Raw genomic sequence first — 15,923 nt, 5'->3', positions numbered from 1 at the left:
TGGTTTAAATATAAAAATGTGTAATTAAATGCTAGCAAATTTTTTGGTTAAACGTTTTGCCTGTGGCACACATATACAAATATTTCTTTCGATTGGTCATAACCTTCTGTTTAACCTTGTAATTTGCTATTTTAGTCTACCTTTCGCAGGGAAACCCCATTGTGAGTTAACGTTAACTAGGCATACATCGTATATGTATTGTATATAAGTACAGTTTTTCGTTTAAGAAGGCATCTTATTAAAAATCCCTAAGTCATAGGTGACCCGATTCTATATAGTTTAAAGATTCAACAATTTTTTCCGTTTATTTGCTTGCTTGTGGTCACAATAAATCATAATCGTATCATAATGGTGAAACAATCACATACACAATAAATTATAATAGCACAAGTGTTGTTTTAGTTATACTTATCATATCTAGTTTAAACAGCAGGCCACTTTTAGACATACATATGTGTTTTGCGTGTGTGTAAATATATCTATTAAAAAAAAAATAAACAACTTTTCATTGTACTTGCACTTTGTAATAATAGGAATAATAAATATATATGATGTAAACGAAAACAAACAGAAAGACGTTTTTAACCTTGCCTCGATTTGAACTATATGTATTCTTCATATTTTTGTTGTAGGTCTTGTGGTACGGCACTTGGTTGAGATTTATGTTGTTGTAGTAGTTCTTGATGTTGGTATAAAGTAGACTTCGTAATTCTTAGTTGTTCTCTATTTAACTATTGCAATTATCGGTTGCGATCGAGGGCTTCAGATCCCATCGAAACGATGACGCACCTGGTCAAGGGGAGGATATTCTGGTTGGCTGGCTGGGGATCCTCGCAAGGTATCCTCCTGTGCCCCATAACCATTCCTTAGTCCATCCTCCTCCTCCTTCTTCTGCCTACTGCCTTCCGGCCTTTCGTTTCCAAAGGCCACGCACGGCCGCAAAACATTTGTCCACAATTAGGATTTTGGTGCACGCTAATTGTTAATCCGTTTTAAATTATGCTAAAAATAATATTGATAAATGTTGCTCCGTTTGCCGTATCCGTTTCGTTTCGTTTTGCCGTTGCCTTCGCCGTTGCCTTTCGCCGTTGCCCTCAACATATGCCGCACTACACCCGAACGGACCCACAAAACCCGAATCACATGCGCCGGCCACCGGCGGCCAGCTGCGTTGGACGCGTCCGCAGCGCGCTCCTCGATCATTTATCCTCGCAGCAGCCGTTCTTGGCCAGCTGTTTCTGCAGCGCCGGCGGAATGAAGTCTTTCGTCTTGGTCTTGGAATGATAGCCCTGGCCGAGCAGCGCCGGCTCCACCTGCTTGCCCTCCTGGATGCCCTGGATGCGCTTCAGCAGATCGTAGTTGATGCCCTCGCTGACCACGGAATCTTGCCTGGTTAATGAATATATTTCGGATTAGCTGATATTCAGGCATATAATGGGAATATATAACTTACTTGTAGTCCGGGTGGCTAAGCACCTGCTCACGCATCCAGGTGGCCGTGGTGATCAGCTCGCCGGCGGCACGCTTCTCGATGAAGCGCAGATACTGTTCAATGGTGCAATGCGTATCGGTGTCCACCTCCATGGACTGCAAATAGCTGCGGATCAATGGCACCAGACCGGGAAACACATTGGGCTTTGGAAGGCAGAAAAAGTTGGCATTAATTGCTGGCTGACTTTGTTTATTTAATTCAAAAGATCCTTACCTTGCCATTGAAGATCTCATTGATGGACAGCAGCTGGAACAGCTCGTTTTCCTCGTCATCGGTGTCGGTGTGATCGCTGTCTGCGCCATTGAAGGAGCCATTCGAGGAACCATTGGTGGCGCCGTTGCTGGTGCCATTGGTGTTGCCGTGTCCGTTCATCTTGGCTGAACCGTTGGTCAGAGGAGGCTGCTGCTTCTCTTCATGGTCTCCATTCTCGATGCCATTGCCATTGGCCAGCCCATTGCCATTCTCGGCCACACCTTCGCCATTCAAAGTGGCCTTGCCATTGGTCTGAGCCTGAGCTTGAGCCTGGGCCTTGGCCGCCCTTTGCTCGGTGGTCTTCGAGGACTTGCGGAACCAGAACTTCTCCTTGCGACAGGCATCCCTCTTCTGCGCCGTCTGCATATTCTCGTCCACCTTGCTGATCGGCGTGAGGAAGTTCAGCTGGTAGGAGAGGATCACACGGGTGAGCAGGACGACGAAGCAAACTATGGCCGCGTTCTCGAAGTCACTGATCTGAGCCTCGCAAGGGCGGAACTCCACCCGCCAGCCAATCGAGCTGTTCGGTGGCGGCGGCTTGAAGCGCATGGTCTGCCAGTTGGTGGACTGGATGTTCTCGAAATGATCCGTGTCCTCGTTGTCGTTCTGGTGCACCTTCTCGCTGAACAGCGACACGGTGTCCCGGATAAACAAGTGGGCCACATGCTGGGCCAGCAGGTGGTCAATGCCGCCCTCGACCAGACGCTGATAGACCGACTCGTCGTAGGTGAGCGGCACATCGTTGTACTTGGCCCCCTCGGGCGACAAATAGGAGTCGATGGAATCGTATCGCGACTTGGCAATCCGGAACTTTTGCTTGTCCAGCGGCGCCAGGCCGCGTTCCTCTTCCGTGCGACAGTCCACCGAGGAGCTGATCACGTTCCAGCGGCAATCCGATTCCGTGAGATAGCCCCTATAAATGGGCGAGGCGGCGGTCAGGGCCAACATGATGGGACAGAGGGGCGCCAGCTGGTCGTAGAGGCGGCGTGCCTCTGTGATGTTGCAGGCCTGGAAGGTCAGCTGCAGGCAGCAGCAGCCCATGCCGAAGCCCATGGCATCTAGGAGCACCACATCCGGCTCCCCAGGCGGGGCACCCTCCACCGGCAACTTGGTCTTCGCATCCTTGAAAACTGCAAAGGGTAAATATGATGATTAGTTATTTAGTTAGCTGTTGTATTGGCTTTTATTAGATGACTGTAAACGCTGCAGTTGTTTAAGATATTTTCATCCTGCCACTGCATCGTTTACAGCCATCTTTGGACACAAAGCTAAATCATTGCTAGCTAGCTAAGCTAGGTCATAAATGTGATAAGTTAGCTGTTCTGTTGCCCTTTTGTTAGATAATTGTAAACGGCCTGCCACTGCTTCGTTTACAACCACCTTTGGACACAAAGCTAAATCATTACTTGCTCGCTGAACATTTTATTCGGCCGCTGCATCGCTTACAACCGCTAGCCCTAAACAAATACAATGCTTACCCTTCAGCTTGATGGACACCTTCTCGCCGCGTCGCTTGCGAATGTTACGGGTGAGGGTCTTGAAGCGCGGATGACCCGGAAAGATGGCCTCGTCGGGAAAGTAGAGCGAGCGAGCGGAACTGAGTGGATCCTCGGGACGTGGCTGGGCCAGCGGATAGGTGAAATTGGGGGCGCCCAGGCGCGGGAAGTTTGTGATGGACATGACACACTCGTCCTTCCCGAGCAGCTCGGTGACTTCCTCGCGACGATAGCGCATATTGGCCTCCACCAGGTTGAAGTGGGCCATCAGACCGCCAAAGGGTTTGCCGGGAGTGCCCTCAATCATGTAGGCACCGTATTCTGGACGCCACAGCGACTTCACGCCATTGGGATCGGCGAGCTCCTTCTCGTTCAGCTGGGCCAGCAGATCCTGAGCCCGCAGGGCCACTCGGGCTACCTTTTCCTCATCATCGAACTTGACAATAATGTACTCCACCTCGTCGCCCCATTTGAGAATATCACCCTGGCGATCCTTGAGTCTGTGGTACAGGTTGATGAACTGATTGACACCGTGTTCACGCACATGATCTGCCAGTGCTTTGGTTTCCTCCCAGGATAGTGGACTGCCCTCGCTCAGTAGACCCATTGCTGCAAAGATTTAGAAAATAATAGGGGTTACTAAAGGTGAACTAAAAAAAATGTTGGGGACTAAAATTTATGGTTGTTCCATTCTGTTTGCTGTCCAAGACCCGATTCGACCAGATCCGTTACAATCCGGTGTGACGTCTGGGACAGACTACTACGACTACAACTGCGCCATTATCACCCGGAATACCCGATACCCAGCCCACCGCCACCGCCTCCGTTTCCATTTTCATTTCCATTTCCATTCCAACTCGCACATTGTGCAATCGCATTCGAAACATAGAAGACTGCAGTCGATGCAATAATTGCAATTTGTAATTTGCATTCTCAGTGCAATTGCATAAACAATGTGACTGAGCCACACACGGAGAAAAAAAAGAGAGCGGAAGGAAGCACAATACATCTTATCAATTTGATTCATAATCTAATCAACTTAAAATAATAACATGAATACAGTACTTACTCCACAAGACAAACGTTGGAAAACAAATACCCAAGTTATTGTATGATTTCAATTATTTGCTATTAAATATTTAAATATTTCTTTGATATTTTTAAAATTGATACAAAATCGGTATAGCTTTTATTAAAGAGAATTTCATTTTAATTAACTAAACAAAATAAAATGAAAAAATTTCAAAAATTGCATAAGAAAAATACCCAATTTATTTTTTGATTTATTTGCCTAATAAATAATAAAGATTAGAGATCATCATTTAACGATTTAGATGTTTTTATCTATTACTGTTTAGTAAACAATAAAATGTAATACTTTTCTTAAGAGAGTGCAATTTTTAAAAATGTAAATTAACTAAATTTATGTGACAGTTAGTAAGAAAGAATAAGGAGTAAAGATTTATGTCGTTTTAAAACGAATTTCAGTGTTAACTTCGAAATACTTTTCACTGAGCAAGCACGCTTAATTCCCCGCCTTTGCCGATCGCCAGTCAATGCCCTCCAATTTCAGTTTTTAATTCCCCAGAAATCAATTTATTTATCTACGTTACATCTTTTAGACCACTAGTGCATTCGTGTGCCGGAATAAGTGCATTATTTTTATTTGCTCCTCGGTCTTGACACTCGGTTACAATTTACAACATTTGACTCAATTAATTGATAAGGCGCGACGACCAAATATTAATCAAATAATTGATAAGGGGGTAAAAGCAGCCTTTGGGTATAATTCCACAGACCCGTGGGCCCGTGTATAAATATACGTATATTTAGACAGCCGACAGGTTGCCGTGCGCCCCTCGAACACATTGAATCATACGGGAGAATCGGAAATTTCAAATCGCAGATTTACGACCGGGACCACACCACTTAATACTACCAAAAAAAAAAAAAACACTTCACTACAGTCCACTTCACTTCACTTCACTTCACCCATCGATATCCGCGATCCGCAAAAGCTTCCCCCAAATCAAAGTCAAGCCAACTAAAGCCCACTGAGCATACCAACTATAATGGCTATAACAATAATAAACCTGATTGTAGCCAAAATTCGTGAGTTACAGTGGAATTTGGAGCGACAGTTTCGAGCTCTTGACACCATTGTGTCAAGCGAGTTAATTGACAATTGAAATTGCATCCTATTATATTTGTACAGATCTCTTACAATTTTGAAACGAGTCCAAAAAAGCTGGCCAACTCTAGGTTATAATTTTATTTTCACAAAGCTTACACATAAAAAAAAGCGAGCTAGGATTGTTAAATACAAAATTTAACTTTAACATACTTCCTTGAATTAAAAAAAAATTTCTTGAAGATTTTTTTTATTTTGGATTTACACGGATAACCTGTATAGGAAGTTGCTTTAAGATATTACAGTTTAGTTATTTACATTTTATTTAAGAAATAAAACCTTTTAAATATATTGAAAGAATATTGATTATTATGTTAATATTTAACTTTTATCTCTCTAAAATAAATATGCAATCATCATTAGTTTAAAATACCTATATTCTGTAACATGTTTTAGGACTAATAAAAACCACAAAATAACTGATTTCCCTGCCAAGGATCTTCAAAACAAAAAATATATTTCACATAAACTTCAATATTATATTCACTTGAAAAAAAAAAAAAATGTGGGTTTTGTTCACTTGAGTTCACTTAGAATACCTTTTTTTTTGTTTTATGTGGATCGCGTATTGGCTAATTTACACTTGCGATTTACAATTGGAATTGGAAATGTTCAATTTTCGTTTCTTGGTTTGCAAATTGCTAGAAGGTTTTGGTCGCTCCACGGCCAAACGCCGACTAAATATATACCCGGCCAGACTCCAGCTTTTCACAGAGCGGTACGTTGCCGAAGTCGATGTCTGTGTATCGTATATATGCGATCGGATCGGCTGACGACGAACCGAGAAGGAATGATGGGTTCAGTTAGTGGGCACCCACAGCCAGAACGGAAGACTTAGGAAAATGTGGAGCAGGGGCAGGAGTCCATATCTGGACGATCGGATCGTCGATCGTCGGCCATAAACGGACTCAAGAACCCAAGAGCCCGAACCCAGACCCATCCATAAATGATCCTCGTGGAGCACGGGTCGCACTCGACATTGTTCGAGTGATCGAGTGCCATTATAATTATTTGACCAGTTATATATTATATTTAGAAATACTCGACAGGCGGGTGAAAGAATTCATTCTTTTTGCGAATCTTTTGGTAATCTGTGAGAAGGGTTTATTATATATATTAGTTAATACATATTTATAGATTTCGGGGACTTTGTTGGTGATTTACCACCGCCCCATAAAGATTGCGGCGGGAAAGGGACGCTATTTTGTCCACAAAATACTCGAGCCGACACATCTGCATTGTAAATAACTGCCAATCAAGTTTCGGCTACTTTATAATATTCAATGCGAAAGGAAACGCATAGATTTCAATCAATTGCCCCTAGTATATCATGGGTTTCAGTTCGGTACGGTTCGGTTCGTTTGGCCTGTCTAAATCCGTAAGTGATTCAATGCTGTGGTGGGGCTTTGTGAAACCGGAGAGGGCCTATTCCCAGAAATTCTGGTCCCGTCGCAATTGCACTTCCATTGTTTCATTCCGGAAAAGCTATATCTTAAGTATTGGTGAGTACATGGAATTTGCCGAGCAAATACCTTAGAATTCGATAAGAAAATCTTAAGATCTATTGTCACATTCCTTGGTTTCTGGACTTCTGGGAAAATTGTTATGATAGCTCCCCATTTAATTTAATGAGGACATTCTCATTATTAGTATTCAAATAATAAATACCATATCGATCTATTAAATATCTGTTTTATAAAGTGTTAACTCTTGTGATTGTGATTAAGATTTTACAAACATTGTATAGATATCGCACCAGTTCCATTCAGTTTATACAAACACAACTTTGTCATCACAACTTGTATACTTTGTTATAACTTTTGTAATGCGATCTATCAGTAAACTTTTACACCAAACATAATTTGATATTGTATCACTCATATCCGATTTCGGCTTTAAGAATTCAGGGACAGCTGAATTTATTTATATACATTTCATGGAACATTTGATTGAACATGGTTTATTTATATCGATTGCCTTATTCAAAACTTATCATCTTAACCCCTGCTCTTCTGGAATTCCCAATCTCGCGGCTTATCATTACTTTTGATTTTAAAATAGCCAGCTAATTAATCTTTTACCATCAATCAGAATACACTCACTCAACAGTGGTTTATTTATGAACACGAACGAATGTATGACTATTTTCCTGTCCCAAAACGAAATACTTTAATTCAATTCCTGCACTTTTGGAATCTCGTATCACGGCTGGCAACCAATTGATTAGGAACTCGAAAACAATAAATAAAAACAAGTCTGCAATTTGGAAAGGAGTGCTCTCGAGTGGAGACTCGTGGGTTCAACAATGTGTATCTTTCCTGTTTCTGGCTTCTTGTGGCTAATGGCTCGGAAAAGTTTGGAAAAAATGGAGTGGGTGGTTAGTTGATTTGCTGGCCGAACTACTGCGACGATGAAAATGCGCCTAGATAAGTCTCAATTGCACAAGCATACTTGTGTGTTTATATGACATATAGTGGGTTTAGATAAGACCCCAAAGTGCCCCTCATTTGGTAATTGCATTTCGAAGCGGGATCCCAGGAATGCTTACGGCATCTCCATTTTTATCTTTCCCTGGGGATTAGGCAAATTACTGAAAGGTAAGTCACAGCCTGTATAACAAGCATGTCGGTATTATCTTTACGAAATTTTCCTACAAGTTTTACACTTTGTTCACAGCTTTTCATATAAGAGCTTTTAATATATAAAAGTTACAATTATAACATTTATATATATATTTTACAAATAAATTTAAAAGTCTAGACGAATTATCTTTATTTTTTATCTTCACTTCCACTTTAAGTTCAATTTATATATTATTTATTTGATGCTGTAATTAGCAATATAATTCTAAATTTAAAATGTACATTTTTGTAGACATTTTTATTCTCACGATTTCTGATCTTATTTTCCGTTTTTCTCTTATTTTTGTTTGTTAGCTGCGGCTGCTAATTAATGGGTAAATTTTGAATTTATCGTGCTCGCCATAATTGCACGTCACCGCCCTCATAGACCTATATGTAAGTATACAATACAGTATATAATTATATGTTGGTCGAGAATCGCTGTACGTTTCTGATGCCTGATTTGTGATCCTGACCAACTCAATCGAAATTGACGAAGGGCAGCCCACACAATGATTTGGTGTTTTTTTTTTTGTATTTATTTGTGTTTCTTGCGTTTTTTTTTCTGCCATGTCATTTATGAAAACAGTAAGCGAAGCCAAAATGATACCATTTTGCGGGTGTGTTTGTTAGATTTTAAAGTACGAAAAGAAGGCTGTGAATAAGAGGATGAGTCACTTGATTTTTGTGGCCTTTTCCCGCAGAATACATTACAAATTTGCGCACGAGAAACGATAAAAGACAATTGGGAAGTCGCATAACTGACCGGCTGACTGACTGATAAGCCAAGTTCATAAGACGCGACATATGGTCAACAAAACAACAAAAAAAAAGCAAACTGATTACAACTCTTCATCGATTCACAGGGTTTCGGGTGAAATTCCGCACGATATTTTCGGGCAATTGAAGGTTTTCCCACCGCGCACCACACTGCGTATGCACAATTTGATTTTTTGATTTTGATTTTTTTTGTGTTCTGACACTTTCAAGGGTCTTCAAATGGCGTCGCCAAATCAGCAATCAATCACCAGTCATAAGCACATGAACATGATCCTCGAACGGAAACCAAGCGAATCGGAACATCCGCCTTTCATACACAGCAAAAGAAATTTCTAACCATATTTGGTTTAAGAAATGTTTATATTTAGATTTGTTTGCCAGCAAAATGATAGCCTTTGCTTTAACGCAACATTACATCTTGTGGTGTTGTGCTTGTACCAAACTACTTTGAAAAAATCTTCTTGGCATGCAAGATATAGGATATTTATTTATAAAATTTCAAGTTAATGTTGCACAAAAATTGTTTTCAATATTGACAAATTGAAATGACGTTTTTCTGTGTGTACAGTCAGAATTTCGAATCGAATGCGGAAAGAAGCAATAGAAAATGCAAAACAAAACATACACAAAACATGGCGATGCCTTTGCCATGTTTTTTCAGGGTCGCCAGACAGCAAGTGAAATAGAAATCAAACCTATTTCCCATTTTCCACTTCTCAGTGAGAGAGCGTAATCGAAATCCAATGGATGAGCACGATTTCTGCAGGTTGCAGATACAAATGCAAATATAAGCGAACAAACATAAATCGCGTAGCCAGAAATATTTGCATGAATCGGAAGACTGTTAAGATGAATTTAATGCTAAGCCTGCATCTCGAGTTCTTGGATGGCTGGTGGTGATGAGGAAAAGCGACTTTGCAAAGCAAAGTGCATAGGAAAAATAATAAGATAACGGACAGATTACGTATACGACTCATAAAACGGTCGACGTCGCACTGAATTGCGACGTAATAAATTCTCTTTGGCCATGACAGACGCAGCGGGGGGATTACGAGGGGGTATTACGGGGAATCCGGAGGAGGATTACGGGAAATCGAGGGCCCGTCGGGAGGAGTGGACGTGTATTATGCATGCATATGGGAACCAGGGCAAAGAAATCCGTCTGGTGCGGCATTCGAAAAACGAGAACCCTGCACGACTGTAAAAATACTAATTTCTTAGTAGATTACCTGCCGATAGTGTGCATAGCACACTAATAATTACAATAACTCAATAATAATTACAAATACTCAAAATTATAAAATGCAGACCTAACATTTATTAAATGACAACTTAATGAAATAAAATTATAATATGTAAAATGTTTAATTAATTATAAGTCTTATTTTTGCAACTCAAGAGAGAGCTTTGTAGAGCTTTTAATGCCTTTAAATAACATGTATTTCCAAATTGTTCATTAATTTTCATAAATGCTTTAAGAATTATTTAGAATTTTATATTACACAAATAAAAAAGCACATTTAAACATCATGTTACTTATTAAATTTGTTTTCTCAAACGATTTCTGATATTATGTTTGACTAAATTCGTAGGTTAGTATCCCTTGGAGTATGTATCTTTCTACAGACGTGAATGATGTGTATATTATACAAATTAGCAAACATTTAATAATGGCAACCCGTTTTCCCCCCTTTTGCGCCCACTTTTAACGCTTTAAATGGAAAGAACACGTGTGGGCCGATGGCTTAATCATTTTCGGTGGTTTTTCGTTCGTTGATCGCTAATTGTTATTGCTGCCAGTTGATGCACTTGTGCAAACGAATGCGTGCCCATATATATATAGGAATATATATGAATTTGTTGTCAGTTGTTGTTTCATTTGCAAAAGTCGTCGTCTGTCGTTCAGTTGCGTAAAATAGAGTGCAAATAAATACCTAGAATCCCAGGAGTGACGCACTCGATGGAAAAAAAAATGTTTGAAAACAATGGATATGAGTGGGAAATACACCTAACAATCTGCTGCAGAATACCGGGGATATACATTCCCCTGTCTCCAGTTAATGTGAATCATGTGACACTTTTGCGCAACCAGATGTTTTGATGTATCGTATCGTATTATTGCCAAGCGAATGAAGATTGCCAATTGAAAAACAGTTGAATATTTGTTTTAAACCATGCCGCATTTGTGGAAAATCAACACTGAAAACGCGACCAGTTGCTCTATAAATTGTCAGGTGGCTCGACAGTTGGAACTCAATGATACGGGGAAAGGCCAAGGGTTCCCTACGACGGATCTACCATTAGGATCCTTTAGTTTGTGTGTGCGAATCGTAAAAATCGTAAAACAATTAAGGCAAGTGCAAGGCAATAACAACAAAAAAAAACAAACAAAACAAATAAGCCTGCTAACAAACATGTGACTTATCGCATTTGGTTGCTGGAATTCATTTCCTGGCGACGCCACTTAATTAACAAGGGGCACTGAAAGGGGTGCACTGCACTTGAGGGATGAGTAATAAAGTTTGAGTTAAGATCTTAAATGTCGGGAAAACTTCGGAAGTCTCTTAGTCACGAGATCGCAATTTGAATAACTTGAAAACGATTCATATTAGAAGCATATTATTTAGCATATCAACATGAATGTACATACATTATTAAGTCGCTAGTTTGCTTATACAATTTAAGGCAAAACAGTTAAACACTCCAAAATGCGTCAAATAACTTGAATAGATTTATCCCTTAGAGTGACCTTATACCTTTTAGTTTGTGGTTCTTAAAAACTACTCAATCTACTGCCGGTTAAGGGCATTAAATTTAAGTTTATGTGGAATTTTTATTGCTTGTGGTCATTAAACTCGGCAAACTGCTTTAAAGTAATGTCATGTGCAGTACATGGCAAAAAAAAGTCAGTTTACGTTAAGTTTTTCAAAATGTCTTGAAATAAACATTTTAATTAGTATTTGACTATTTATTCCAACAGCTTCAGAATACATTGAAAATCTTTTAAAAACCACCTGTGCACTTTGTGGTTGACCAATAGTATTTGTTTTTTAAAAAGAACCAATTAAAAAAAGGTAACGCAAGGACACACAGCGCACTCAAAAACGATGGCAATCATAGGTAATAATAATAACAACACAGCTGTAAAAACGATTAATCAAACAAGCTGGTCGCAAATGCGCATCAGCAAATTGTCACCTGGTGGAAAGCAGGGCCTAAGGCTACACAGAGAAACAAAACGTAAACTAATTTCAAGTTTGCAATTTAGCAATCCCATGTTAAATACCAATCTGAAACAATATTTTCCAAACATCATGCTAATATAGAATAGATAATACCCCTAAGTATTAACATATTGATAGGAAAAACATTATTTTAATATATTTTTAAAATCATGCTTATATTGCCATAGATATCCTTTCTTAATCACCTACAATCTTTAAATGTGTTCAAGGTAGTAATTTTTTTTAAAATGAATCCCTAATGAATTGAAATTTTTTTCGCTCTGTGTAACAAATGCCTATGGCTTTTCGAGTGGTTTTTCGGTGCGTGACAATGGCTGGGATTAGGTCGCTGAATAAAGGCTTACTTAAGGCAAGGCCAAATACCACTATCTGAACGGACCCTGGGCGTATGCGTAATGTACTTATCTATCTGATATCTACGTACATATATGTGTGTATATCTACTACAGTTGGCTTTTGGGGCAAGTCATGGTACGATAATAATGGCAAATGTCAAAACAACTGAAACAGCATTGAAAAGCTTTGATTGCTTTTCACACGCTGTTATCAAACAACAAACAGTCGTAATTGATCGTGAGATGCGTGTGAAAGAGACGGGCAATACAGTAGGCACCCATGTTAATCAATACATTAAAAATATATGAATTTCTTATTTTCCTATTTTAAATATATATATATTTATATTATTATATTATATATATATACATATATATATATATATATATATATGTATATATATATAATATAATAATAATATATAATATATATATTATTATATATTTAGGCTTTCACACCAGGAAACTTATAGAAATAAATTGCTAATTAATTAACATAAACAAAATGACTAAGGTTGTTTTCTTATATATTTTGTAGGTTCATGTTCACTTTATGGAGACGTCACTGTACTTAAGCGTGTTCAGAGCCTATGAGTCATGGGTATAATTTAGATATTTCTGCATGTTCATGCTGATAGATCAGGAAAGTAAAATGATATGAAGTTTTGGTTTTTCGTTGCTTCTCTCCTTCTCTTTCTTTCTCTCCCGTTTTATCCCCTCTATCCTGACATCACGTCAGCCGGAAGCTTTTTATATTGTGGTGAAATTGCTGCCAAACATTTCTATATCCCAGTGTTTTTCGGCGGGGGGTTCTTTATCTGGGGTGTTGCTGGAGAGGAATACCCCATGAACGATCGGTCAAACGCGGCGTATGAGCAATCTGCTCGCGTGCTAGTGACGTCACTTTCGCTGGCAAACAGTGACTCGACAAATCCAGAAATTTTGCGGGGCCTAATATCGGGGTGATTAGAAACCCATTTGAGCTCCATTTTTTCCCCCCACTTTTTGATTGGTCACGCCAAATGGCTGAATACGAGAATGCCAGAAGTTTCCACCCAAGGTCGTTTTTTTCCCACCCAAAAATATAAAAAAAAACCGGATAAAGGGCAAGTAAAATGGGTGTAAATCGCATGCACATAAAAATCAACGAATGTCAAGGCTGCGACCGAACAACTACACACCATAAAATCCAAATACAACAAAGTCCGGTGTGTACTTAAAATCGAATTGCCCGGTAATTACGGCAAACATAGAAAATCAATAAAAAAAATAGTTGGCCGCCCTGGTAATTACGCATTTACAAAATGTACCTATAGACACAATTATTAACAATGGGGGTCACAAAACTAGTAAGCAAACTAGTTTTAAAAATAAAAACTCTAGAAGTTCAAAACAAAGTATCTGGTAAATCTATGCACAGTTATAAGGATTCGGTATATAAATCTTGTTCACTATAGCGACTTAACTAAAAAACTTTTGAAGTATGTTTCACCACTTTAATAGTTTATTTTTATGTTTGTTACGGGAAATAATACTTTATAATATTACACAAAAGGAACTGTCACAAAAATATAACTTGAATTTGATTAGTTTCTAGTAGAAAATAAAGTTAATTGTAGTCCCCTAATAGGAAAATTTACGTTTTTAGGGTGTTTTGTAAAAATTACAAACAAAATTTAAAAAAAATTTCCTAAGGAATTACTCCGTTTCCATATAATAACACCATTTTTTTTCTTTTTTTTTCAAATAGATTTTTCTGCAAACTCCTATTTTTATACCGCCTGCTGTGGGCCGGAGCCCAAGGCCTTGCCACTTTGACCCCCTTTGAGCGAAATCATTATAAAACCAGCCGCGTCACTAGTGTAAAATGAAATAGTAATACAACAAAAACCACTGGCGGAAAAGCAAAAACTTCCAACTGACCAACAACAAATTACCGGCAAAAAAGGAAGGCGCAAACGCACACATATACCCCCAAAAACACGCAAACAAAACGCAAACACAAACAAAAGCAACGGTACACGCGCGTGCTCGTTCCAATAAGAAATTTGCGGCTATTTGTTGGTGTCCTCTCAGCTGTTGCTCTAACAACAAATCAAAATAGGAAAAACATATGCGGCACAATTACCAAAAACCGAAAAGTTATTCTTTATGTAGGAGAGTCCTTTTATGGGATAGTTTGATCCTACAGTGAATATTTTTGGAAGTTTGCGGATACAAGAATAACTCGAAGGATTTGAAATTGACCCAGATCTGCAGAAAGTGTTAGAAATTTTTTGAACCTTTTTCATAGAAACAGTAGTCCTGTTTTGCTGCTATGATTATATTATTTGATCGAAAAGTTAGGGCAATTGATTTCAATTTGAAGAAGTTAGAATTAGAATAAACATCCCCAACAACATACCCAATTAGACAATATTCCACAGGTCGCATTTTTTAAGCTTCCGAAATTTAAAAGGATACAAATTTAATAAGTCACAAACATTGTTTCTAAATTTATAATTTCCATTATTGAACTTGATATGATATGTGCACTGACCTCCTTTTGCTCTCTTTCTCTCTCGCCTCTGGCTGCAGTTTTAGTGGGGTTGTGTAACGCTATTTGCCGAATTTACCGCTGTTTTTGCTCTCTCACGATTTCCTTTTGTTTTGCTGTTGGTCTGCGGTGTGTGGATGATTTTCTATCGAAATCGAAACCACAATTATTATTGTTACAAAAAATTGAAAAAAAAAAAAATGAAAACAAATGATTATGTTTGCAGGTCGCGTGTTTTCCTCACTTCACACCCTCAATAATTTACAGCTGCGGCGTCAGCTGCTCTCTTGTAAACAGATATTGCGACAGGTTCTTCAAATCTGTCTTTTTTTTAGTTTTTAGTATTAATTATAGAAATGCGCGGCAGTCACCGGAATCGAGAAATCTCGGAAATCACGGGCGAAATTCACGCGAAACGTGCTCCCCCAATCGGAAAGGTTCTTTCCAATTGGAAGTGCTGTGTAGTGAGTGTGCGGGTGTGGGTGAGTGGTGCGACGGACGATGGTGTGCGTGTGGGTATTTCACAACAATCCCACTCGTTTTTTACCGTGTTTATTTTAATTGTAGTTTGGCTTAATGCGGTTGGTAATTGCGTTTCCTGTCCCGCCAAGTTATCCGTCAACGTAAACAGCGTTATTAACTCAAACGAATGCCAAAAACAATAAAACGCTCCACTTTAAATACAAATTTCTAATGTGCCCAGCTGGGGCAAGGCGGGAAAAACTGACGGGCCAAGCGTTAGTGCATTTTATTGCCCGATATCGATAGCGCGATTGGCAAAACAGCACGTGCAGACATTTTTAAACTGGATTTTTAATTAGTTTTGGTGATTTTTAAATGTTTGGTGCCTTAGTTTTTATTATCTTGATTAGTTAGAACCTACTCTCTTTTGATGGGTTTACTTTCCCTGCAATATTTTTAAGTGCCTTGCATTAAAAGCTTTTTGACATTTTTTTTCAAATATAAACTTTTAGT

The 15,923-nt window shown here is 39.0% G+C and overlaps 1 protein-coding gene and 1 long non-coding RNA gene across 6 annotated transcripts; one reads left to right on the top strand and one right to left on the bottom strand.

Moving 5' to 3' along the window:
- Window positions 1–278: 278 nt before the first annotated feature.
- Window positions 279–15,655, bottom strand: LOC128260838 (glutamate--cysteine ligase). 4 transcript variants are annotated; one of them, XM_052994114.1, is made up of 6 exons: window positions 15,496–15,655; window positions 14,952–15,093; window positions 3,223–3,849; window positions 1,706–2,874; window positions 1,454–1,635; window positions 279–1,389 (listed from the first exon to the last, which is right to left on the bottom strand). In XM_052994114.1, the coding sequence occupies exons 3-6, from the start codon at window positions 3,845–3,847 to the stop codon at window positions 1,200–1,202; spliced, it is 2,166 nt and encodes a 721-aa protein (XP_052850074.1). In that variant the 5' UTR covers window positions 3,848–3,849; window positions 14,952–15,093; window positions 15,496–15,655; the 3' UTR covers window positions 279–1,199. The 4 variants fall into 4 exon arrangements, with proteins under 4 accessions (XP_052850074.1, XP_052850077.1, XP_052850079.1 ...); XM_052994117.1 differs by lacking the exon at window positions 15,496–15,655 and adding an exon at window positions 15,193–15,476; XM_052994119.1 differs by lacking the exon at window positions 14,952–15,093 and having other exon boundaries at window positions 15,496–15,653.
- On the top strand, window positions 6,557–14,945 carry LOC128260859 (uncharacterized). Of its 2 annotated transcripts, none has more exons than XR_008268187.1 (4): window positions 6,557–6,933; window positions 7,523–8,028; window positions 8,368–8,448; window positions 14,163–14,945. It is a non-coding gene; the product is annotated as an uncharacterized LOC128260859 (long non-coding RNA). The 2 variants fall into 2 exon arrangements; XR_008268188.1 differs by lacking the exon at window positions 14,163–14,945 and adding an exon at window positions 9,043–9,879.
- Window positions 15,656–15,923: the final 268 nt, after the last annotated feature.

This window comes from Drosophila gunungcola (assembly GCF_025200985.1).
Source record: "Drosophila gunungcola strain Sukarami chromosome X unlocalized genomic scaffold, Dgunungcola_SK_2 000043F, whole genome shotgun sequence".
Classification (NCBI taxonomy): Eukaryota; Metazoa; Arthropoda; class Insecta; order Diptera; family Drosophilidae; genus Drosophila; species Drosophila gunungcola.
Note: the sequence above shows the minus strand (reverse complement) of the source record. Positions and strands in the feature narration are given on the sequence as shown.

Coding starts and splice junctions, on each gene's coding strand:
- LOC128260838 (XM_052994114.1), bottom strand. CDS start 3,847: ATGGGTCTACTGAGCGAGGGCAGTCCACTATCCTGGGAGGAAACCAAA. Junction 1,636..1,705: donor ATGAGATCTTCAATGGCAAG/GTAAGGATCTTT, acceptor TGCCTTCCAAAG/CCCAATGTGTTTCCCGGTCT. Junction 1,390..1,453: donor CTTAGCCACCCGGACTACAA/GTAAGTTATATA, acceptor TTCATTAACCAG/GCAAGATTCCGTGGTCAGCG.